Source organism: Neoarius graeffei, chromosome 17, assembly GCF_027579695.1.
Source record: "Neoarius graeffei isolate fNeoGra1 chromosome 17, fNeoGra1.pri, whole genome shotgun sequence".
Taxonomy (NCBI): domain Eukaryota; kingdom Metazoa; phylum Chordata; class Actinopteri; order Siluriformes; family Ariidae; genus Neoarius; species Neoarius graeffei.
In genome coordinates, this window is record NC_083585.1 from 31,959,497 (window position 1) to 31,986,923 (window position 27,427).

At 40.9% G+C, this 27,427-nt stretch overlaps 1 protein-coding gene across 3 annotated transcripts in view; it reads right to left on the reverse strand.

The window, feature by feature from the left end:
- kiaa0753 (KIAA0753 ortholog) overlaps positions 1-15,064 on the reverse strand; it is a 49,162-nt gene extending 34,098 nt beyond the window's left edge. For all 3 annotated transcript variants that reach the window (XM_060944016.1, XM_060944017.1, XM_060944015.1), the window contains exons 1-4: positions 14,751-15,064; positions 2,444-2,737; positions 2,090-2,342; positions 1,896-2,002 (exon numbers count right to left, since the gene is read on the reverse strand). In XM_060944016.1, coding sequence (XP_060799999.1) covers positions 1,896-2,002; positions 2,090-2,342; positions 2,444-2,737; positions 14,751-14,873 — 777 coding nt within the window. In that variant the 5' untranslated portion in view covers positions 14,874-15,064. The remainder of the gene's footprint in view (positions 1-1,895; positions 2,003-2,089; positions 2,343-2,443; positions 2,738-14,750) is intronic.
- Positions 15,065-27,427: the final 12,363 nt, after the last annotated feature.

A 27,427-nucleotide genomic window follows, 5' to 3' on the forward strand; every position in this document is an offset into this window, starting at 1 on the left:
GTGACTGACTAAATACTTTTTTGCCCCGTGTGTGTGTGTGTGTCTGTGTGTGTGTGTGTATATATATATATATATATATATATATATAAACACAGTACTGTACAAAAGTCTTAGGCACATGTAAAGAAATGCTGTAGACCAACAATGGCTTAAAAATAATGAAACGAAATGTTTCAACATTTAAAAAAAAAACAAAAAAACACAGCAGTAAACCAAAATAAATTAAGCAAAATCAATATTTGGTGTGAGACGACCCTTTGCTTTAAAAAAAAAAAATAATAATAATAATAATAATAGTAGTCTGAGGTACAGTGAGTGCAGTTTGATAAGAAAATGAGCTGTAGGTTTTACTGAGCATCTTACAGAACCAGCCGCAGTTCTTCTGGGCACTTTGTCACACTCGCTTCCTAATTTTGTACCAAAACCCAGTACCCTTCATTATGTTTTTGGGTTTTTTTTTAAATCTGAAAAGTGCTCTCTTATGCAATATGCTGCTCAGATATAAACATTCTTTTTCCTGTAACATTTAATTTTGTGCTGGAAAACGAACGTTTGGACTCTAAAATGTTTTTGTACCGACTCGATAATGTACAAGTCATAAAATAGAAATCTATAACAAAGTTTGTATGATAAAAATACGGTGCCTAAGACTTTTGCATAGTAATATATATATATATATATATATATATATATATATATATATATATATTTAACAATTATTCCATGAAATCAAGTCGTACATGAGCTGATAGCCGATGAGGCGCATAGCACTGAGTTGGCTATAAGCCATGTATGACGAGATTGAGTGGAATAACTATTTTATTCTATCCACATTCACTGGATTTTGAGAGAGCGCTTTTTTCCCCCCTCACAAATTTGATAAATAAAAACTTCATACAAAACACTGGACAAAATCATTTCCGCTTAGAATGTAAACACACCAGCAAAACGCCAGTAGCAATTTGTGAAAAATGCGATAATTCTTGGGGGGGAAAAAAAAATTATCTTACCATCAAATACTTTCATTCCCTATTTTGTTACTTTTTTAATTTTTTAATTTTTGGGGGGTTTTGTTTCCGAGTAGAGTTTTTATTTCGTCCTCGGTTGGTTCAACAACACGGTCCGACATTGTTTTTCTCTCCTAGCTGATAGCCTAGGAGTAGAGTAGCCAATCAATCAATCAGAGCATGCGATTGTTCATATCCAGTGAATGTGGACAGAATAATTCACATTATTGTATAGAAGTCTACAGTGCCAGAAGAATAATTTGAGACCCAAAGTTTCTTATATTTTGTACAGTTTCATCACTAATAGTGCTGGAGACAAAAACAAAAAGATGCAAATTAGCAACGAAATGAGGTAAATGCGTCATTCACCAAACAACCAATGTTTTTGCATTTAAGGACTTATTAACTAAATGAATGCATTACTACAGCCATGTGCACATGGAGGCTAAAATAAATAATAAAAGCCTAATGTGATTTAGTGTCAAGAATGCAACTAAAACAGAAAGAACGACAATAAATCACAATGTCACAAGTTAATATACTGTATACTCTACTGTTACTCCACTGTACGTAGTAAATAACTAAGCAAACTGAGATTTACTAGCCCGTTCTGATTGATATTTAAATGAGACCAAGGAGGAAAATGTTTTTGAAAAATCTATTTGACTCCCAGTAAGGGTGCAAATGCACCCACTGCACCCCAAAAACTCGCTTACAGCAAATCTCCCTCGAATACATTCCAGCATCGTAACAGTGCGAAAGCAAAAAGGGGAAAGCGCTACAGTGGTTCTCAAACACACAAACAGGAAATGTTTAAAAAGCCTACAAACATTCCAAAAGGGCACTCTGAACATTCATTAAGCAATGAAATTTGTTACATGTACTGACCTGCTGCTGTAAAACGTAGATAATCCGAGCAGAGCGAGCCGCCTGCTCCTGCTGGCGGATCTCAATCCTGCGCTTCTCCTCCGGCTCCACACTCTCCACTACTTGTCCTGCAGAGGACAGCACACTCATGACACCTGCTTCTATCCATACAGACACTGCACAATCAAAATATTAAGAGATGTGACCTGCCTTACCTTTATTCACGAGCTGCTCTATTCTTTGGATGCAAGTCTCCATCACTTTCTGTAGTTTCTGGATCTCTCTGCTAAGCTGTGGCTCACTGCTGACGGCTTTTAGTTCAGGGTCTCTGGTTGGAGGAGACTGCCCTTGTTCAGCCTTGGAGGACTGAAAGATTTTCTGAGGAGTATATACAAGCACCTGTCTGCACGACTTTGCCTGACTCTTTGGACTTCCTGCCTTCTGCCTAGTTTTAGAAGAAATTGCATTCTAGATTTGGACAAGAAACACCAAGTGTGGATTAGTGGTCATTACATAATTGTTACGTGCTGACCTCAAAGATTAATTCACATTTATCAAGTGACCGGTACCTGCTGACTGTCAGGTTTATTCTTATCTGGACTTGGAGACCTCGCTCTTGTCTTGTGTGATAGACTATTTATGGATTCCTGTCGTTTTCTCCGCAAGTCTTTTTTGGCAAGTCTCACTGCAGCCTGGAGTCGATCCTCAGAGAGAACGGAAAAGCGTAAAGAGCTACTACAGCTCTCGCCAGCGTCCTGTCGGTCCTGATGAGCTACAAGCTTCTCGATCACAATAGGACCTGGAGGACCTACTCGAGTTGCTCGGTTCAGGACATTGGTTGGCAAGGCAAGATTAAACAAAAGCTGTGAGGAAAAGGGCAGAAAGTGTGTGAGCTTCTCTTATTAAAGAGCAATCATTTTTAAAATAATGGAATGAGATTCACTTCGAGAGAGACAGACATTTTATTCATCCCAAAGGAAATTAAGGCCTGATTAAATTACTGAGTCATCTCAATGTGTATAGTTTTACTCAGTGCTGATTTTATTAGGTACATGCACACCATGATTTTGTATCATGTACACCTACAATATAGGTGTATATTGCAATGCATACAATTACTGAATGTAGTCAATCTGTTGCTGTATATAGTTCGTCCTCCCTACTCTACTCCACCAAGACCACTGTTGAGCAGATATGATCTTTGGATGATGGATTATCAGTGACACTGACGTGATATAGTATGTACGGTTATGTGTAGCAGTGTTGCTTCATTTTTCTTTAAAACATCTCACTTCTTTGTTGAGGACAATCCACCCATTGAAAATATCCAGACAACAGAAGTCCTGAGGGAATACTCCACTCATACCTCTAAAGAGGATTAACACAATTTGCATATCAGTTGTGTGTCTAATCAAGTGGGTGAGTTATTGACATGCAGCCATATAGCTGACATACACTATATTACCAAAAGTATTTGCTCACCCATCCAAATTATCGGAATCAGGTGTTCCAATCACTTCCATGGCCACAGGTGTATAAAATCGAGCACCTAGGCATGCAGACTGTTTTTACAGTTTGGAGCTGGCCCCTTCCTCTTCCAACATGACTGTGCACCAGTGCACAAAGCAAGGTCCATAAAGACATGGATGACAGAGTCTGGTGTGGATGAACTTGACTGGCCTGCACAGAGTCCTGACCTCAACCCGATAGAACACCTTTGGGATGAATTAGAGCGGAGACTGAGAGCCAGGCCTTCTCGTCCAACATCAGCGTATGACCTCACAAATGTGCTTCTGGAAGAATGGTCAAAAATTCCCATAAACGCACTCCTAAACCTTGTGGACAGCCTTCCCAGAAGAGTTGAAGCTGTTCTAGCTGCAAAGGGTGGACCAACGTCATATTGAACCCTATGGATTAGGAATGGGATGTCACTTAAGCTCATATGTGAGTCAAGGCAGGTGAGCAAATACTTTTGGCAATATAGTGTACATTCAAATGAAATCTCAAACTTCATGACTATAGGACAAACATGAGTATATATATATATTCACTTTCAAGAGTGTGTTGTAGCTATGTGATCGGATGATGATTATTATTTAATTGACGAAGCTAAGTAATGTTATATTATATATATATATATATATATATATATATATATATATAAAAACATAAATGGGTGATGAAGCATTACATCACTGGCTTAGACTACACTACTGTAGGAAAGAAGAGAGACATTATGCACCCGTCAGGATCATAGTTTTATGAAAAGAAGAAAGACATTACTGGTCAACATAACCTTCATTAAGCAGAGAGCAGAATGTGCAAGCGAAAATAAATCTCAAAGATTTAACTTAACCAAAACAAGCAGCAGTGCAGGACCGCCTGTACCAGTTTCAAGAACAAGCAGCAGTGCAGGACCGCCTGTACCAGTTTCAGGCATACCAGACAAATATTTTTATCACTCAGGACAACAGATCTAAGACATTGTACGCTAATTAGATGAGACATTCATTCATTTTCAAAAACCAGTTTATTTAGCTCAAGGTCTCCATGGATTCAGAGTCAATGAGTACATTCTGGGTGGGACATCAGTCCATTACAGAACACCATCACATTCAGTCACACCTATAGTGTGTTTTCACCGACGTCACCAAAACACGAAAGTCCCGGATGTGCACCATATTGGAGGCACTGATTTCCGTAAACAAATAACGCTTACATTTCACACGGAGAAAAATAATAATAAATTCACAATTTTCGTAATGACATCGGCCATAGAAACTTGCAATCAGAAGACAGAAGCTGCTAGAAAGTATGTAGAAGGCCTAGAGCCCAGTGTAAGAGCCCGCTATCTGGAAAAACTGCAGTTAATTGACGGTCTGGAACCATACGAAATGGGAGAGGAACTGAGTGAAGACAATGCATTGCTGCCGGCTGTGACATACCCAGATGTCGTCAACTACTTGATTTTTTTCACCAAGTCCACACATTGCTGAGGATCTGAAGTATTTCAAAGGACTAGAAGCCTTTAACCAGATGTGGACCTAACTGTATATTCCATTTGTACTATCTTACTGACCCTTGATAGGCATACTGCCATTTGTTGTGTATTCTGCTTATGTGATATACTGTTATGGTGCCTATATTTCATCTCTCTGTTCTTCCTAATAATTCAATTTGCCTTTCGGATATTTTGCCAATGTTTTTGTTGTAGTGTTCTCTTTCAGACAAAAGAGTAGAAGAAAGAAACCAACCTTTGTCACATGCACACTTCAAGCACAGTGAAATCTTCAGAGGATGAATTTTAACCCATCTGAAACAGGGAAAACACACGCGCACACAGCCAGAGCAGTGGGCAGCCACACCAGAGTGTCTGGGGAGCAGTCAGGGGTCAGGTACCTTGCTCAAGGGCACCTCAGCCCAAGGCCGCCCCACAAATTTTTTTTCAACCTAACCGCATGTCTTTGGACTGTGGGGGAAACCGGAGCACCCGGAGGAGACCCACACAGACACGGGGAGAACATGCAAACTCCACACAGAAAGGCCCTCGCCAGCCACTGGGTTCGAACCCGGAACCTTCTTGCTGTGAGGTGACAGCGCTAACCACTACACCACTGTGCCGAGTACTGTGCAATGTGACTTTTTTTTCCCCAAACATTGTATTTGTCATTACGTGCATATTGTTAAGTCAGATTTGAAATCAGTAGGAGTCTTTTCTCATACTTTTTTTTTTTTGGGGGGGGGGGGGGGGGGTTGCTCACTCTTCAAGTTGTTTTCACACTACTGTGGACGACTTTTGGTTACTGTTGGAAACACTGCTGTCTCCTTTGTTCACTGGTTATATGGAGACTTTGGGTGTGTTTTCATATGTTCTGCGTGTTTTGGGGTTTTTTTTTCTGGGGGGTGCGCTCAATGGCTACTCGTTTCTTTGTTGCTTGTTTTATCTAAATGGTTAACAGTAATATAAATGGAATAGGCACACCTTTAAGATTTATTACTTGGTATATCAGAGGCATCCTGTCAAGCGATCTAAGGTTTTTATACACTTGAAACGATTGAACTCATAGTATTTTTCCAGGAGACTCACCTTCGGATTAAAGATCATCATAGGTTGCATTGCTCGTGGGTAAGTCAGGTCTTCCACTCTAATTTTAATTCAAAAGCAAGGGGTGTTACCATTTTAATTAGCAACAGAGCTCCATTTTCATCCACTCATGTTACTGCTGATGTGAATGGAAGATACCTTACAGTTGCTGGTACCCTAATGCAAAAAAAAAGTTTTGTTGGTAAATATGTTTATGCCCCTAATTTTAACGATGTTGATTTTGCTAACAGATTACTGAGCAACCTCCCCTTCTTAAATACACACTTGTTGATTTTTGGAATTTATGAGCCAGAATGGGCTTGTTGACCTATGGAGATCTCATAACCCTTCTTCTAAAAGTTTCTCTTATTCAAGGATAGATCATTTTTATAGAGACAGTACTTTTGATCCTTACGTTGTTTTCTCTGACTATTTGGGAATTTTAATATCTGACCATGCACCGCTACGATTAGATATTCATTTGTCTACCTATACACGTAGCCCACCACTTTGGAGATTTAACTCTCGCCTTTTAGCTGACAATTTTTGCAACTTCATTTCAACTTCTTTTGATGACTTCCCTTCTTTTGATCAGACTGACTCTGTTTCTTATTCATTGTTATGGGAGGCACTTAAATCTTACCTCAGAGGGCAAATTATATCTTATTCCGCTCTTTCTAATAAGGCGTAATGCCAGGCTCGATGAACTCGCATCTTCAATTCAGAACCTGGACCAAAGACTCACACCGAATCCGTCTCCAGAACTGCTTAAGCAGCGTTTGGATGTACAAGCAGAATTTGATCTCAAGTCAACTAAAGAAGCAGAGCGCTTGTTACTACGTACACGTGGTTCATATTATGAACATGGTGATAAACCTAGTCGTTTATTGGCATGCCAACTACGACGACAGGCAACTTCCCGTCTGATACCTCATCTCATTATCTCTAGCCGCTTTATCCTTCTACAGGGTCGCAGGCAAGCTGGAGCCTATCCCAGCTGACTACGGGCGAAAGGCGGGGTACACCCTGGACAAGTCGCCAGGTCATCACAGGGCTGACACATAGACACAGACAACCATTCACACTCACATTCACACCTACGGTCAATTTAGAGTCACCAGTTAACCTAACCTGCATGTCTTTGGACTGTGGGGGAAACCGGAGCACCCGGAGGAAACCCACGCGGACACGGGGAGAACATGCAAACTCCACACAGAAAGGCCCTCGCCGGCCCCGGGGCTCGAACCCAGGACCTTCTTGCTGTGAGGCGACAGCGCTAACCACTACACCACCGTGCCGCCCCCGTCTGATACCTAGTATTAAAAATATTCAGAACATAACCACCACAGATCCCATGAAAATTAATGCTAGCTTTAAATCATTTTACTCATTGTATAAATCTGAATTTCCTACAGATAATACTAAAATGAATGAAGGCCTTTGTAACCCTGTCATTGATTCCGACACTGCCAAGCAGTTGGACTCCCCACTCACTCCTGAAGAAATAAGAATTTCTATTAAAGCTATGCATTCCGATAAAGCTCCTGGCCCAGATGAGTTTCCGATGGAATTTTTTAAAACCTTTATTGATAAATTGGCACCACTGCTTTTGTCCATGTTCAGTGAGTCCTTGGAACGTGGTTCATTATCACCCACTCTGACACAGGCCACTACTGCACTCCTTATTAAAGCATAGGCAGAACCATGGCGTCACTTTCATTTATAAATGCCTTGAGACCTCAAGAATGGCACAGGAATAGTTTTAAGCGTCAGCAATAAATCTAATATAGTAATTTTTACGATTAAAGTGATTTATATACATAGGTAGAGGTCTGAGTGAATGACCTTGACGTCCGCAACATCACAGTACGCAGTCTATCGGCCTCATCGCCATTTCCGCTATACTAAAACACAGCTGACTGCAACTCCGATCCTCCACTTTGAGCTAATTTATTGCCATGCCACGAAGATGTGCCAGCAACATGACAGAAGGTGGACTTATGTTGCATTCATGGCCCAAGAATGTTCAAACTGCAAAGATTTGGACGCGTTTTGCGAGTTGTTCACGGGCACATTGGGCACCTGTGAAGTGGTCTCTCCTCTGCTCTGCACATTTTACTGAAGACTCGTACGAGACTGCCGATCTGTTGAGGAGCGTTGGCTATAAGCCCATATTGAAAGAGGGTGCAGTACCAACAATTACATAAAGCTACAAGAAAAGGAAAGCATTTATTTATTTATTTATTTATTTTTTAAAAGGAAATTAAGTTCAGTTGCACCAGTTCTCCCGGAGTGTGAGCCAAGGGTTGTTGGTAAAACCCAGGACAGAACGGGACGGGACAGATCGCTCGGGCAGTGACCTCCCCGCAGTTGTTGCTAAAACCGGTGACGTCCCGTTCTGTCCCAGGTTTTAGTAATTGCCTGAGCCGAGCAGTAATGGCGGAATACACAGTATGAAGAAAATGGAGAATGAGTGGACCAGCCGTCTTATTTCTAAACTGGATAATCGCTGCCATCTTGCCCTTACGTTGAAGAAGCAAATGAACGGAGAACTGAATGAACAACTGAAAATCAGATTGTTTCAAAACAAATCGGCCACAAGATCGGCCTTCAAGAAGCGAGAACACAGACAGGTAAGCTCCGACTCTCATTTGGATATAAAACAACACGTTTACCTGCATTTAGATTAATACATGTAATTTGTATTGTGTATTTAAAAGTTACCAGTATAAAATTATTTAATTTGCTTCAGAATGTGATTGTCTCAATTCATCTGATTATTTAATTAGCCTTTTATGTTCCATCAGTGAAAATGCATGCATGTATACATATCCTGCATAAGTTATAACACCTATCCTGTTTTAATGAAAGTCAACCCACAATCAATGAAGTCAAATCAGTCTTAGTTGAGCAAGTGGGTAACAGTATTTCTTACTTTCACCATAAATGTTTATTTATATGACTTTGGTCTATAGCTGTAAAAGGCCTCAGCCTTAAAACCGGTTCCTGCTGTGATGTCACGCACTCAGGGCTGGCTGGCTCAGCGGGGCAGCTCCAATGCCAACTTTGCGGTCAATTTTAACTCTCAAAAAAATATTTTTAATTCCCATTTATACAGCATCCAAGAATCAAGGGTGGAGATACTATCCACTCAGAAATTTATTTAAAAATAAAGGTTCTGCATATCTGCTTTAAAGAGCCTAAGGATCCATCTTCCTGTGGTTCTTACAGACCGGTATCTCAGCTTAATGCAGATGTGAAGGTATTGGCAAAGGTAAATGCATCCCGCTTAGAAAGTGTACTCCCTCATATCATATCAAAAAAGCAAAATGGTTTTATTAAGAGACGTCAATTGTTCTTTAACAGCTGTACACTTTTTAATATCATTTATTCTAAACATTCGGCTGAACTTCCTGAAATTGTTATTTCATTAGATGCTGAAAAAGCGTTTGATAGGGTTGAGTGGGGGTACTTGTTTGCAGATTTTAATAAATTCAGATTTGGTGATAAATTTATTTCTTGGAGTCGTCTCCTTTACACATCCCCTAGAGCCAGTGTCCGTACTAATGATGTTCATTCTGAATATTTTGCTCGAGCGTGGTTGTCGCCAAGGCTGCCCCTCATCACCTTTGCTCTTTGCCATTGCTATCGAGCCTCCGTCAGTCATTCTGAGATCTTCCCCGCTATTTAGAGGAATTGTCTGAAATGGTGTGGAATATAAATTACTGATATATGCGGATGATTTGTTACTGTATGTAACTGATCCTACTGCTTCTATCCCTGCTGTTTTAGGTATTCTGGAGACCTTTAGTTCCTTTTCGGGTTACAAGTTAAACTTGAGAAAAAGTGCATGTTTCCCCCTTAATACTGCTGTGCGTTATCTCCAACAGTCAGATCTACCATTCCTACTTGGTCGATCAGGATTTAAATACCCGAGTATTAATGTGACTCGTTAATTATCTCAGCTTGCATCAGCTAATTTCACTCCTCTCATCTTAAAAGTTAAATCTGATATTCAAAATTGAGGCACCCTCCCCCTTTCATTAATTGGGAAAAATCAATATTGTAAAAATGAATATATTGCCGAAATTTCTCTTCTTATTCCACTCAGTTCCTCTTTTTCTGCCAAAACAATTTTTGATTCACTGGACAAAATGATTACTTCCTTCATTTGGGGTGGGAAGTCTCCAAGAGTAAGCAAGACTTTATTGCAGAAATGTAGACTTAGTGGAGGACGTGCATTGCCCAATTTTCAATTTTATTACTGGGCTGCTCACATTCATAAACTTTGCTATTGGATGAAATCTTCTGGCTCTCCCTGGTGTACATTGGAACTTTCATCCTGTAGGGAATCTTCAATACCTGCTTTACTTTATTCCTCGCTACCTATAAAGCCCTCCTTGTATACCAATAATCAAGTGGTTCTTAATACACTTAAGATCTGGTATCAATTTAGACGGCACTTCAAATTTGTGGGTGCATCTTCTTTGGGTCCTTTAAGCAAAAATCACTTCTTTCCTCCATCACTTTTGGATTCTACATTTTCACTGTGGCAGGATAAGGCCATTAAGCAATTCAAAAATTTACATGTAGATGGTGTCTTTGCGAGTTTTGCTAATTTGTCCTCCACTTATGACCTCCCTGTATCCAAGCCCTTCAATTACATGAAACCTGCGACGAATAATGTCGTAGGCGCCCAAATTAAAAAGGCGCCCAAGCACCCAAAATATGCTACCAAAAGTTAAAAAAACATTGATTAAATAAACTTGGCTGCATAAAACCCAATGTCTTGACTTTCTTCTTTAAAAACACCGAAATTGGCATGTATTTCTTATAATTGACACGAAATCTGCACCATCCCCATGTTGTTCCGGGTTCGTCGAACTAGCCGTAAGCCTCATGCAAAGCATGAATTCTCCATCAACGGCAATCAGCACGCCATGATCTCGTGGAAGAGCGAGACTCGCGTACCAATGACCAGAGCGAGATTTCCACATTAGGTAAATCAGGTAAAAGACTGAATAAACGAGAGCTATTCAGGACACAACTGTGTGTCAGCTTGCATCTTAAATCCACACAGTTGTGTAAGTGCAGGTGGAATCAGTGATTTGGAGCTTGGTCCTCTTGTTGAGGATAGTTTTAGACGCTGGCCTTTCATTTAAACTACGATCTTTTACCCGACTACATACTGTGAATTGCGCTGCCAATTCTTGTGACTGAAAAAGCTTTTGTGTCGCAGGTCTGCTACAGGTTTGTCTCTTTGATGGCAACAGTGCAGAACTTGCTTTTTTATTCACAGGCTCCTTTCCTCCAGGCTCTCCTCAGGCCCCAACACATCTTTTAAATACTAACTGTATTCTAATTATTTTTGTTATGTACGTCAAAAGGGATTAATGCTGTAGACATTTTGCAATAAAGGTAAAAATAACATTCATAGGATTTATTTATTTATTCATAACCATGTAGCTAAAAAAGCAGCAGCAGCAGGTTTACACACAGAGCACTGAGCAAACAGCACTTTGCGCGTGCAGAAAAGCACAAATTATCCTGTATCACGACGGAAAAAGCCCAAATTCAGAAATACATGGTGTAGCCCAAATTATGGAATTGAAAGGCCTGGTATCTGGATTTGTTTCACCATTTTCAAATTCGAAATTTTATTTCCAAGCTCTTCCCTAACTTCCCTTCTGTACCCACAGAACAGCCTTGGGAATGTTTGCTTTCAAATATTCCTAGTCAGAGAGGTATGGGTTCGAAAATATATGACTCTTGACACTGAGCAATCCATTAAGTAGAGCTTGTAGGACTTGATGGTGCAATCCCTTGAATAAATCAGCACTGCTTCTTGCTTGTTGTCTTGAGTGGGAAAGCAGTAAAACTTCATTGGGGTCATCAGGTGGGCACCCTCCTTCCTTGATGTTTCATTGATTTCGGCCCACGACACCTCCAGTGGGCTCAACGGCGACACCTGGCGTCCCAGGTGTGCCCCCCTCTGTTTTTACCCCTCAATGGTCACCTCACAGCCCAGCTGGAGTCCTTCTTCTTGATCCACAGCCAGCTGCTGCTTCGCTCCAGTCTCTGAGAGTGATTTCACTGCTTGTTGGAAGGCCTGTCCTTTCACTCCTATTCTGTTCAGGAGCCTAGTTGTAGTCTTGGCAACAAACCCTCTACACCCAAATTCTACTGGGAACACCTTGGTATGCCAGTTGCGTTCCAAAATTAAGAACGCATTGGAGAATGAACTGAGAATAGAATGCCTTTATTGTCAATACACAAATGTACGACGAAATTTAGTTCATCATAGGATCTATGATTAACTAAAGTTCATGGAGAGCAGAGCCCATGCGTACATCAACACTGGTTCCCCCCAAGGATGCGTTCTGAGCCCTCCTTGGGGGGAACTCATGACTGTATGGTCACTTCAGACTCCAACACCATCATTAAGTTTGCTGATGATACAGTTGTGGTGGGCCTCATCTCCAATAACGACGAGTCTGCCTACCGGACCGAGATTAAATATCTCGCGGACTGGAGTGAGGAGAACAACCTCACACTCAACACCAGCAAAACGAAGGAGCTGATAGTGGACTTCAGCAGGAAGCAGCAGATGGACCTCCAACCCATCTGCATCAACGGGGCCCAGGTAGAGAGAGTGGACAATTTCAAATACCTGGGTGTCCACATCTCACAGGACCTCTCTTGGTCTTGTCATACCAACACTCTGGTTAAGAAAGGCCACCAGCGCCTCTACTTCTTAAGGAGACTGAAGGACTTCAAACTCCCACTCAAGGTACTAAGAAACTTTTACTCCTGCACTATTGAGAGTGTCCTGAGTGGGAGCATCACTAACTAGATGGGAAGCACCACCAGGAGAGACCAGCTGGCTCTCAGGAGGGTGGTTCGCTCTGCTGAGAGAACCATCAGGACCACCCTCCCTAACCTACAGGACATTTATTCCAACCGCTGCAGGGACAGAGCCAGGAAGATCACCAGCGACCCCAGCCACCCAAATAATAGATTGTTCTCCCTGCTGCTATTCAGAAAGAAAGAACGAAAGAAAGAAGAAAACACAAATTTATTCATCACACACTTGTGAAATTTCCTCTCTGCATTTAACCCATCTGAAGCAGTGAACACACACGAGCACATACCCAGAACAGTGGGCAGCCATGCTAACAGCGCCCGGGGAGCAGTTGGGAGTTAGGTGCCTCACTAACCACGTCTTTGAACTGTAGGGGAAACTGGAGCACCCAGAGGAAACCCACGCAAACATGGGGAGAACATGCAAACTCCACACAGAAAGGCCCTCGCCGGCTGCTGGGTTCAAACCCAGAATCTTCTTGCTGTGAGGCGACCGTGCTAACCACTACACCACTGTGCCGCCCCGACGTTACCGACAGCTGAAGGCCAACACTGAGAGAATGAGAAGGAGCTTCTTCCCTCAGGCCATCAGACTGTTGAACTGTTCATAAGGATAACAAGGTACACTACTATGCACTACTGCACTTTGGACTTTAAGGACTCGTAACTGCACAATCATCACATCTCTGCCATGCTTCCACTCATTAATATAGCTCGAGTTTCCCCCCGGGCGGCACGGTGGTGTAGTGGTTAGCGCTGTTGCCTCACAGCAAGAAGGTCCGGGTTCGAGCCCCGTGGCCGGCGAGGGCCTTTCTGTGTGGAGTTTGCATGTTCTCCCCGTGTCCGCGTGGGTTTCCTCCGGGTGCTCCGGTTTCCCCCACAGTCCAAAGACATGCAGGTTAGGCTAACTGGTGACTCTAAATTGACCGTAGGTGTGAATGTGAGTGTGAATGGTTGTCTGTGTCTATGTGTCAGCCCTGTGATGACCTGGCGACTTGTCCAGGGTGTACCCCGCCTTTCGCCCGTAGTCAGCTGGGATAGGCTCCAGCTTGCCTGCGACCCTGTAGAACAGGATAAAGCGGCTAGAGATGATGAGATGAGATCCCCCCCTTTATTTCTATTGTTTTTAATTTATCTTCTCTACATACTTTTATACTCGCAATGACGGCGGCACGGTGGTGTAGTGGTTAGCGCTGTCGCCTCACAGCAAGAAGGTCCGGGTTCGAGCCCCGTGGCCGGCGAGGGCCTTTCTGTGTGGAGTTTGCATGTTCTCCCTGTGTCCGCGTGGGTTTCCTCCGGGTGCTCCGGTTTCCCCCACAGTCCAAAGACATGCAGGTTAGGTTAACCGGTGACTCTAAATTGACCGTAGGTGTGAATGTGAGTGTGAATGGTTGTCTGTGTCTATGTGTCAGCCCTGTGATGACCTGGCGACTTGTCCAGGGTGTACCCCGCCTTTCGCCCGTAGTCAGCTGGGATAGGCTCCAGCTTGCTTGCGACCCTGTAGAACAGGATAAAGCGGCTAGAGATGATGAGATGAGATGGGAAATAAAACTTGAACTACATGCATGAGTGCCCCAGGCCATCCCATGTTAACCTAACTGCAGGTCTTTGAACTGTGGGGGAAACCCACAGGAAGAACAACCGCTGGGCTCGAACCCATAACCTTCTTGCTGTAAGGTGACAATTCCACCCACGGTGATGAACTCTGGGGATACGATCTACCACTTCTTGAGCTTGTCTTGGACTCATTCAAGTCAAAGTTTTACACAGAGTTCATTTTCCTAAATCAAGACACTCTGAAATGTATCCAGAGGTGAAGGACAAATTCCATGGCTCTCCATGTCACCTGTCACATATTTTGTTTGGTCCCAATGCATAACTTTCTTCAGACTCAGTATTTAAACAGCAATGTGAGCTCACTTCTGCTTTACCTGTGTTTGAGGTTTCGGAATCCGGTCTAAACTGTCCTTTTTAACCCAGACTCCATTCTCCAGGCACTTATTTATCTCACCAGCTGCTCTCACTGAGGATCCTCTCTGATACACTGTGCTCATTGACACGGAAATCAGAAATATAATTCCAACCTACAACTTTTAGTTGCCAAAACTAACTTGCCAGCTAACAAGCGAAGACTCGTCAGCAAACTAAAACAATAAATAGATAATTCGTTTAAAAAAAATTACACGATCACTACGAGCAGTAATTATTTAGCTAGATAACATAAACTGCTATGGAAACAAAGCTAGAGTTCTTCTTCTTATTGTTTTATGGCGGTTGGCAAACAGCTTTTATGTGCATTACCGCCACCTCCTGGCCTGGAGTGGGAACCAGAACGTTTATTACATTGCTGTGCTAAATTCTGCTAATAATTCCTATATCATTTAAAAACCTAAAAATATCCCTATATCCTACATTATCTGACCTCAACTGCAAGCCTCGATTTATTTTTAAAAGAAATTATAAGCAGGTTAATGAGCAGCCTTCCAGACACAGTCTCAGTGTTTAAGTCTCGGCTGAGAACATATCTGTTTAGTCAAGCCTTTTGTTAATGGTGTTTGAGGTAAAGGTGTAGATCTGGAGGGTCTTCAGACAGAGTGCTTTGGTAAACTGGGATGTATGGATGCTGTCAGTCCCCACTCGCTTGCTCACTCGAGTTTGTTGACGGTGTAGTGGCTGTTGCTTTATGTCCCGGGGCTCCCTCATGCCTGTGTTACCTTCTGGCTCTCCCCTTTTAGTTATGCTGTCATAGTTAGTTGCCGGAGTCCCTGCTTGTATTCAGTGCAATATGTATACTGCTCCTGCTTATTCAGGTGATACTGGGCATACCTAACAACCTGTGCTTTCTCTCTCTCTCTCCCAAATCTGTCCCTTTGAGTTACATGTCGGTCCTGGGATCGAGATGCTGACCTCTTCTGTTCCTCGGACCTGCCTGATCCATCCTGGTGCCCTGTGTCTGGTTGGAGTCTCATCGCATCGCTCCTGTGGAGGGCGGCCCCATGTGGACAGTTGGAGGCCGCACCTGGAGGACGCTCTGGACTAGTGGTGCTTTTGTGGCTGGGGACTGCAGTTGACTTGCTGACTTTGGGACTGCGGTTGTCGTAAACGGTTTTGCGCTCAGGTTTCCATCGGTGGGGGGTTTATAGCATCAACGAAGCTGACTTTGTTAGGACTGTTAATGTTATAGTCATGTTGTCTGTTGTTGCCCAGATGAGGATGGGTTCCCTTTTGAGTCTGGTTCCTCTCGAGGTTTCTTCCTCATGTCGTCTGAGGCAAGGCAAGGCAAGTTTATTTATGTAGCGCATTTCATACACAGTGGCAGTTCAATGTGCTTTACAGAGGTAAAGGCAAAACAGTAAACAATAGAAAATAAAATTACATAAAATAAAAGGGGAAGAAGAGAGAAAAAGAAAAATAATATAAGAATTAAACAATAGTAGAAATAAAATAATAAAATGAAGTAAAAGTTCAGTAAAAAACAGCAGAATAAAATGGAATAAAAGTTAAGTAAAGTTTAAAACATGCAAAGACTGTAAAAGTTAAGTGAAGTTTAAAACGTAAAGATGATGATATTTATCAGTTAGCAGAAAGCATCTGAGAACAGCTTGGTGTTTAGTCTAGATTTGAAGCTGCCAACAGCAGGAGCATTTTTAATGTCCTCTGGGAGTTGGTTCCATAGCTGTACTGCATAGTAGCTAAAAGCTGCTTCACCACACTTTGTTTTAACAACAGGTTTTACCAGTAAATTTTGCTGCTGCGATCCGGTAGATCTGATTGGGTTAGGCCACTGCAACATATCAGAGAGGTTCGTGTGAGAACCGTAGCCGCTGCATTTTGAATCACCTGAAGTCGTTTGATGGTCTTTTTTGGCAGGCCTGTGAAAAGGCCATTACAGTAGTCAACCCTACTAGAGATGAAGGCATGTATAAGTTTTTCCAGATCATTTTTTGACATAAGTCCTCTTAGTTTGGAAATGTTTTTAGGTGATAAAATGCCGATTTAGTGATTGCTTTCATGTGACTGTCAAAGTTTAGCTCGCTGTCAATGAAAACACCAAGATTTTTAACCATATCTTTTGTTTTAATCCCCTTTGTGTCAAGAATAGTGGTAATCCTGAGTCTTTCATCTTTTTTCCCCAAATAGAATTACTTCTGTTTTATCTGTGTTCAGCTGAAGAAAATTTTGTGACATCCAGTTGTTGATTTGGTCGATACACTGGTAGAGACATTCAAGGGGGGCATAATCATTAGGTGATAGAGCAAAATAAATTTGGGTGTCATCTGCATAGCAGTGATACAAAATTGAGTTGTTCTTGATAATTTCTCCAAGTGGGAGCATATAAAGGTTGAATAGTAATGGTCCAAGGATTGACCCCTGGGGGACACCACAGGTCAAGGACATTGATGTTGAGGTACAATTTCCCATGGTAACAAAGAAGCTTCTATCTTTTAAGTATGATTTTAACCAATTGATAACTTTACCAGTCAACCCAACCCAGTGTTCAAGTCGATATAGCAGCATGTTGTGATCAACAGTATCAAAAGCTGCACTGAGGTCCAGTAACACCAGGACCGATGTTTTGCCTGCATCAGTATTAAGACGCATGTCATTTATAACTTTAATCAGCGCTGTTTCAGTGCTGTGATTGGCACGAAATCCTGATTGAAAGTTATCAAAACAGCTGTTTGATATCAAGAAGGCAGTTAATTGATTGAAGACAATTTTTTCAAGGATTTTCCCGATGAATGGTAGATTTGATATTAGCCTCTAGTTGTTCAATACTGAAGCATCCAGATTATTCTTTTTAAGTAGGGGCTTTACAACGGCTTTTTTCAGGGACACAGGAAAAATGCCAGTCTCTAGGGATGTATTTATGATCTAAAGCACATCTGTAATTATGAGGTGAAGAACAGACTTAAAAAAGTTGGTGGGCAGAATGTCCAATTCAGATGTTGAGGAACTGAGATTTTGTACAGTTTTTTCAAGAGTCTCATAATCAATCAAACAAAATTCTGACATTGTGTTGAAATTGTCTGTCTGTGTCACTGGTGATTGCAGCTTTTCAGTTATTTGCAACTGAGATATATTATGAGCAATATTCTACCATATTTTATCAATTTTACCTTTGAAGAAGGATGCAAACTCATTGCATTTATTAACTGAGAGAAGTTCAGGTGCTAATTGTGGTGGGGGATTAGTTAGCTTCTCTACTGTTGAAAATAGCACATGGGCATTGTTCATATTCCTGTTGATGTTGGAGAAGAAAGACTGTCTTGCTTTACCAATTTCATAATTATATTTACAAAGCATCTCTTTATGGATTTGATAATGGATGTGAAGTTTAGATTTGCGCCATTTTCTTTCAGTCTTCCTACATTCTCTCTTTAGCAGTTTAACAGCTGGGTATTGCTTCCATTGTGCTTTCTGCTTGTCATTGACTCTTGATGGAGGGAGTTTTTCTGAGGGAGTTTTTCCTTGCCACCGTCGCTACAGGCGTGCTCACTGGGGATAGATTAGGGATAAAATTAGCTCATATTTTAAGTCATTCAAATTCTGTAAAGCTGCTTTGCGACAATGTTTATTGTTAAAAGCGCTATACAAATAAACTTGACTTGACATTTATTACAGTGATTTACAGAGGTGGACAGTAACGAAGTACATTTACTTAAGTACACTGAGTATCTGTACTTTCTTTTTTTTTTGGAAACTTATGACTTTAACTTCACTAAATTTGAAAGACAAATATATGGGTGGCATGGTGGTGTAGTGGTTAGCATTGTTGTCTCACAGCAAGAAGGTTCTGGGTTCAAGCCCAGCTCCCCATGTCTGCGTGGGTTTCCTCCGGGTGCTCCGGTTTCCCCCACAGTTCAAAGACATGCAATTAGGTTAACATGGAGCGGCCTTGGGCTGAAGTGCCCTTGGGCAAGGTACCTAACCCCTAGCTACTCCCCAGGCGCTGTAGTATGGCTGCCCACTGCTCTGGGTATGTGCGTGTGCTCACTTGTGTGTGCGTGTTTGTTCATTGCTTCAGATGGGTTATGCAGAGGATGAATTTGAGTGTGCATGTGACAAAGGCTTCTTCTAAATGTCATACTTTTCACTCCACTACATTTCTATCAAGGTCCTCATTGCTCATTACTATGAAGCAACTTTGAAAGTGGATGTTTTTTCTTTTCTTTCATAAAACGTGATTGGTTTTTTCACAGGTGACACTGAGACAGACTATCAGTAATCACTAGGGTCACGTCACGTCCATAAACTGTATAAAATCAAGTTTACTGATTTCTCCACAGCATTATTTAACACGATCAGTTGATGGCAGAATGGAAGGAGGCGGTTCTTCTGGAAAATGCACACGCACCCATGGCCATACCTAGAACCCATGTTTCAGTTTTCTGAAAGGAATAAAGAGTCGTTTTGTTTTAAATGTTTGCTTTGTTTGCCCAAAATGAACCACATCACAGCCTACAAAAACTCACCGTCCAACCTGCAGAAGCATATTGAGGTATATAAATATTTTATTCCAAGAAAAAGCTTGCAACAAAGTTGTCTGTGCTTTTAGAGCTAGCGATAATGTTGCAATAGCTATGCAGTCTGGTTAGTCAAATGACTTTCTATGGATTTGCCCACCAAGTTGCCATCGCCTTGTTTACACATAGCTAGTTAACTTGGACACAGTTAGCATATAAAAACAGAGTTATGCTAACATGAATAATGCTAACTTATTTGAAGTCCTTTCAGAGATGTGTTTTAGCATAGTCTTGCCAAATAAACAGAATGTAGAAATGTTTTTCTAGTAGCGTTAGCTACTCAATATGATTTCAAGTTTGAAAAGAGTTTGCTAGCATGTCAGTTGGGGCTTCACTGACTAGCTAGCTTAACGTTAAACCACCATGATGGCACAGCATGCATTCTGTCTTTGGTAACGGCATTAGGTTTTGTAAGCGTTGTGGCAATAATACAACAATGCGTTGACAGAAAATGTACTTTTAATACTTAAGTATTTTTAAAAGCAAGTACTTCAGTACTTTAACTTACGTAAAAATTTGACTGGACAACTTTCACTTGTATCGGAGTAACATTTGACCAGTGGGATCTGTACTTTGACTTAAGTTATGAAGTTGGGTACTTTGTCCACCTCTGGTGATTTATACCTTGTCTGTGAAACGGTGGATGTTGAACTAGCCTGGGACTTTTTTAAAGCCACTTTTATTCATTTTATTAATAAGCATGCCCCTCTGAGAAGATATAGAGTCAGTGGTAAAGACAACCCGTGGTTTAATGAAACCATTGCAACTCTTATCAGACAGAGGGACAGTGCATGGTCCATGGCAAAGCGAAACAATGATCCTAGGTCTTGGAGTAATTACAGGGCATTACAAAAAATGTACCTAGGTCTTGGAGTAATTACAGGGCATTACGAAACAAATGTACCAAGTTCGTTAAAGCCGCTAAAAGTGACCATTACCTTAATCTAATAAATCAAAATCTAAATGACCCCAGTAAATTTTGGAAGTTAGTGAAATCAACAGAGGGGACTATGATAACATTAACTCTCCCTGACTTGTTAAAAATAAATCAGTGTGAGATTGAAAGACAATATAGCCAATGCATTTATTGATCATTTTATCAAGGCAGCAGGCTTGATTACATCTCATCTTCCAGTTTCTGATAGTGCTATAACACCTCTAATATCAAGTTGCTCAAACTGCTTTAATTTCTCCACTATTACTCCTTCCCAAGTTTATAAAGCCCTGTTGGAACTGGATCATAAAAAATCCACTGGTCCAGATCAGATTGACCCCTTTTTTCTGAAGACAGCAGCAAGTTTGATTGCTGGCCCTATTGCTTCTATTTTTAACCTTAGCCTCTCCAGTGGGCAAATCCCTAGCTCCTGGAAGTCAGCAATGGTTCTCCCATTGCTGAAAGGTGCCGATCCTTCTATTCCAGACAATTATCTCCCCATTTCTAGACTGTCAGTAACGGCTAAAGTATTTGAATCCCTAGTAAATTAATAGATTAAACATTACTTATCAGATAATATTTTAACCAGGGCTTTGAACCGGTTCAAGGAACGAAAACCGGGAACTTTTTCTATTTTACATGGAACAGAAACGAAACCAGAAACTTTATTTTTTATGTTCCGGAACAGAAACGCTTATTAAAAATAATGGTAACCGGTTAATACCGGTTTTTATTTCATTCCTCAAAGTTTCCGTAGCCTACAAATAAAAAAGTCATTCTTCTCCTGCGCAAGTTTCTATGACCCGCTGGGGTTCACTTCCTGTGTGACGTTCACTGACTGAATGGAGAGATCGGGAGGGTGGACTACTATCACATCTCCACATCTTAAATAAGAGGTAAATATTGCAGTCTATCGTTATTCAAAAACGTCAATTTCAAACACGATATCAATATATTTGTCCACGTTAATGAGAGGCTCGCGAGCATTAAATGACGTTAACCTCTGTTAGCCCATCAATGCATAGGGCCTGACTAGCCTTTGGTAACACACTAAACGAATTCTCTTTCATTTTTGGCACTTTTTCTGTTTGTGTGGATGGGAAGACATACTGAGAATCCAAATCGCCAACATTTGAAATAATTGTTTTGAATTATTTCTTGTCTTATTTAATGAAGGTTTTAATAGAATTAGCCTACATTTGGCTTAAGCTGGATGAGACGGAGACATAATTTTATAGCCATTTGTTAAACAGCTGACAGGGAACATAATTAACCATTCCGGGAACGAAATTTTTGTTCTAACCGGTTCGGGAACGTCTATTTAATGGTGGAACCCAAAACCGGAAACGTTAAAATTCCGTTTCTGTTCGGAACGAACCAATAGGAAAAAAATCCTGGTTCAAAGCCCTGATTTTAACTCCCACACAATCAGGATTTAGGCAAGGCCACAGTACAATAACGGCTGTTACATCTGTCATAAATTACATCATTACTGTTTTAGATAATAAGAAATCCTGCGCTGTTCTCTTTATTGATTTATAAAGCTTTTCTGTTGACCATTGCCTTCTGTTACAACGTCTACAGTGTATTGGTTTTAGTGATACTACACTAAATTGGTTTTTAAAAAGATTTATCTGGGAGAACTCAATATGTATCTGTAGATAATTATGATTCTGCACCACTAGAAGCGAAGGCAGGTGTGCCACAGGGATCAATCCTGGGGCCTGTCTTATTCACCATCTACTGTATATAAATAACCTTGGTGTAGGTTTAGACCTAGCAAAGGTAGACCTCTATGCTGATGATACAATTGTCTACACCACAGCATCATCATAACAGACGGTGATAGATGCATTACAGTCTGCCTTTAGCCTGCTACAAAGTTCCCTAGTTAATTTGAGACTAGTACTAAATGTCAAAAAGACAAAATTTAGGATTTTTACATGTTCTCGTTCATCACTTACTAATTTTACAATTTCAACACTAGGTGGCACTCATCTAGAGAGGGTCTCATCTGTAGCCGCTTTATCCTGTTCTACAGGGTCGCAGGCAAGCTGGAGCCTATCCCAGCTGACTACGGGTGAAAGGCGGGGTACACCCTGGACAAGTCACCAGATCATCACAGGGCTGACACAACCATTCACACTCACACCTACAGTCAATTTAGAGTCACCAGTTAACCTAACCTGCATGTCTTTGGACTGTGGGGGAAACCGGAGCACCCAGAGGAAACCCACGTGGACACAGGAAGAACATGCAAACTCCGCACAGAAAGGCCCTCGCCGGCCACGGGGCTCGAACCCGGACCTTCTTGAATGAAAACTCACCGTCCAACTTGCGGAAGCATATTGAGGGATATAAACGTTTTATTCCAAGAGAAAGCTTGCAGTGAAGTTGTGTGTGCTTTTAGAGCTAGCAATGTTGCAATAGCTATGCAGTCTGGTTAGTCAAATGACTTTCTATGGATTTGCCCACCAAGTTGCCATCGCCTTGTCCACGGCTAATGTTAGCACACAGCTAGTTAATGTGGACACAGCATGTAAAAACAGTTACACTAAGATGAATAACTTATCTGAAGTCCTTTCAGAAATATGTTTTAGCATAATCTTGCCAAATAAACAGAATGTAGAAATCTCTTTTCTAGTAACATTAGCTACCCAGTATGATTTTGAGTTTAAAAAGAGTTTGCTAGCATGTCAGGTGGAGCTTCACTGACTAGCTAACTTAACCTTAAACCACCATGATGCACAGCATGTATTCATTGTGAATTCATGTTTGTCTTTGGTAACGGCATTAGGTTTTGTAAGCATTGTGGCAATAATACAACAATGTGTTGACAGAAAGTGTACTTTTAATACTTGAGTATTTTTAAAAGCAAGTACTTTAACTTAAGTAAAAAAATTGACTGTACAATTTTCAGAGTAACATTTGACCAGTGGAATCTGTACTTTGACTTAAGTAATGAAGTTGGGTACTTTGTCCACCTCTGTACATTAGTGTAGATTGTACCTTGGGGGACAGAAATTAACTCTTGTACCCCTGTTTCTGACAGTGTAGCTTGCCACACTCTGCCTGTGCATTCATGGTGTCGTCATCAACAATGCTAGGCAGACATATTGCTAAATCTAGCGAGCTAGTCGACAACTGTGAGTACTAACAATAGCCATGATCGTTGTTTACATTCACTATGATAATGTTAGATGTCTTCATACATATGAACGAGACATGAGGTAGTTGGACATGACAATGCACGACGCTCCTCCACCCAATGCCCTTTGTTGTCAACTTGTCTTCCAGCAATAGTCGGGCAGTGCGCATTCATGTGTTTTGGAGACGTGGCTTTCGAGGGACAGCTGAAGGGAGAGGATCAGATTTTTGGTTGCATACTTTCAAAATCTAGCTTACTCTTGCTGGTTTCTCTAAAATTACCTCCTATAGCTTTAATGGAAAATACTACAGTCAGCAGTCTATGAATCTATATTCCTGAAATAAGGATTTGCTATTGTTAGGGTTTTGCTGGGATTCGAACCTGGTTCGCTGGTGTGATAATCCAGCAAACCCCCACTAGGCCACCAGGGGGATCACTCAAATGCAGAGGCGTAAGTAGAAAAAGTATCAAAAGGTTTATTTACAATATATACAGTCCAAAAGAAATAATCCAAAATGCTCAGAAGATGAAGGGAAAAATAAGAAATATCCAAAGTACAAGTCTAAACAAAAGCAAAAAAACAAAAGAAAAGGCAAAAATACCAACTCAGAAGATCCAAAAACAGTAAATACTAGGTCCAAAAAGTAAAGCAAAGTGCAAAACCAAAAAGACAAAGGCAAGGAACATGGTACAGAGGAAACTGGAGCTAAACATAACAGCACAAAGACTCCGTGACAAGAGGACTGAACTCAGGGGTATAAATACACAAACTAATTAAGGACAGGGCGGGGCAGGAAACAGGCAATAAGAAACAAAAAACAGAACAGTGATGACCTCTAGAGGCCAAAACAAACATGACCAGAAAAGGAAATAGCAGCCTCTAGAGGCCAAAACAGTCCCAGTCCTAACAGTTATAAACCAAGCATTATTATAGCCTATTATACCGTATAGCCTATGTGGCCTTGGGCAGCAAAGCGACGCGTTGACTAAATTGGACCTTAAACAGAGCCAAAGAGCAATTACTGACTACGCCACCAGGGGACTTTCACCCCAGGAATATTAACCAGAAAACACTTCACTATGTTGACACGCAAGGTTCGTTTGACTAAAGACACCAGAGACCAAAGTTATGAAAATACAATAAGGCTATTTTATTTTGTTACAATATTTACAAAATAATTCTTTCCTTCACAATCACTTTCATTCACACTCCAAAAGGACTAACTAACCTGCATGTGGGGCAAGGGTAAGGGAAAAATCAATATTAACAGGGCCGAGGCCTACCAGCAGGGGGCAAGATACCAGGAGACGGAGAAGAGATGCAAAGAGGCACACCATGCAAGCCCACGTGTCACACTCACTACAAACCAAATCAAAATAAATCAAATAAAATCAAAGACATAAGGAGAATTTCACACAGGCACACGTGAACACACACGGACAATAGGAACCACCACCACCTAAGGAATCAGCTGCCACCCCGCCTTGGGCACACAGTACCTGAAAAGTAAATAAACAGAAAAAAGGTATGAAGAGAGAAAATCAAACAAAGAAATAACACAGCTAAATCATCAACTAACCAATTAAAATGCACAACCACACACGATGTAAACTAATGGAGGGGAACTACGTGGACCACTAATGATCCACAGCTTGCAATAGCCTCCCACCAGTACTGACATACAATTGGCAACCAAGGCTGCTTGCCACAGCAGAAAAAGGTTGGCAGACGTGGTTACTAGCCACACACAAATTCACAAAATAAGCTCTCATGAGCATTAACCCAAATAAACAAAATAAATAAAAAAGGCATTAACAAATCAGGCCCAATAAGATAGCCCACTGGCTATCCACAGCTATAGAAAAAGAGCCTCCTGCCAGCAGGTGAAGCCTGAGCAGGACTAAAACAAATAAACCCAATTTAACAGAAAAGAAAATATCCCTCATACCACACACACTGATTATAAATGAATGATGATCAGGCACACAGTCTCACACACACCCTACAAAAGTTAAAACTAGTGTTAAAGGGCTGTGGTGGTTTCGCAGCCCTCCTCATGCAGGCAGCTGCACCAATCAGAGAAAACAGCACTTAGTAGAAACGCGCTGGCAAGAACAGCAGCAAACCCGGACCAAAACCGGCAACACCTAAAAAACACACGCAAAATACTCAATTAACGCCACGCTTAATAAACTCGGAGTAGTAGGAATTCAAGGGGGAGGGGCACATACCACACGATCCAAAACTTCTCGCCTAATCCCAGCGAGGCTCACACACTGTAAAAAAAAAAAATAAATAAATATTATATATATATATATATATATATATATATATATATATATATATATATATATATATATATATGTTGTTTTAACTTAAAAAAGTTAGTGCAAGGGCTGACTTAAAATTTTGAGTTCACTGGAATTCACATAGTAAGTTAAATTGTTGTGAACTTACTATATTAATTTCAGTGAACTCAATTTTAAGGCAGCCCTTAAGGCAACCCTTGCACTAACTAAGTTAAAACAAATCATTTTTTACAGTGCAGAATTCCATGGGTCATCTGCACTTAATACAGATGCCAAGAGAACATTCGGAAGTCCCTACACACAAAATGCACAGCTGGACAAGACCGGGGGAAAGCCAAACAGTGGATACACTGAAAAGCAACCAGAGCCGGTCACAAATAAACCAAACGAAAGTTAGCCAGAGTAACAGAGTTCCAAACAAGCGTGCTTACCGGCCACAGGTAAACGGGAAAGGGTGTGACAGGAAACAGCAAGGGGGTCGTCACGCCTCCAGAGCTCAAAATCACTCTACCATAAATAGGCTCGTGACGCACGCCATTGATTAATTGGACCGGCCCCTCCCAATGCAGCCAGACCTCAAGGAAACTGCGGAGTAAGAGGTAATTCCACCTGCTACACCTATATCCATTCCACATCTACTGTCACTTCACTTTGACTTTGTTTTGTAATACTTTCTCATGTTTCCAATTATATTGTATCAATCTGGTATATTGCATTTTTATTGTACTTATTTTATTCTATTTTAATAATACAGTACTGTGTTTTATATATTTTTTACCTGTCAGCAATTTACCTGAGCCTTGTCACAACTGTTATGATGTACATATGAGCTGAAATACTGTCCAAATAATAAATAAACCTTGACTTGACTTGATTATGTAAGGAATAAAATATGACAGGATCTTCTGTTATAGGACAATAAACAGTGATGATTATTTTACTATAACAACACACCTCAAAATGTGTTATTCCTTTTGTTACTAGAGTTTTACCATAATAGTAATCAGAGAGTATCTTTGTTAAATAGCACATTTTATTTGAGATTAAATTACATGGAGTGTCTGCTTAGCCGCTTCCTTAGAACCAGTAACGTGTTTGAATGAGTGTATTAATAAATGCAGACCAAGCAGATTAGAAAAATCAACAGACCTGTGGAATAAAGTGCTATCTGCAATTACTTTAACAGCTGATATGGAGTTTCGCATCAACTGATATTACAAATCATTTTTGGGGTGTGCGCAACTTTTTCTGGTTACATGTGAACAATTTTAGTATAAAATGAGCGTACCTTTTTGTTGTTGTTGTTAGAGATGCTCAATAAGGAATTTATTAACAGTGCAGTTGTTGGGGTTTTTTTTTCATGTGTGACCAAGAAATTCAACCGTCTGAGTAACATATTAAACAGGTTGACTATGTTCTGAGCCATTTTCTGGGATGAAAAATTTTCACCAGTGCTACACCTCCATCTCCTTCACCTCCTTAAGATCCCTGTGTCATTCACGACGAAGATTAAATTTGACTGCTTTATAATTAAGTAACCTCAATTTATGTAGCAAGTAGCATACTCAGGGCCTCTAAATGTTCAGCAACTATCCAGTAGACAGCAATCACGAAGAAAAATTGGTATCCTGAGGTTCATGGATTACACTGAACTATGTTTATTGCTGCCCTGTGATGACCTGGCGACTT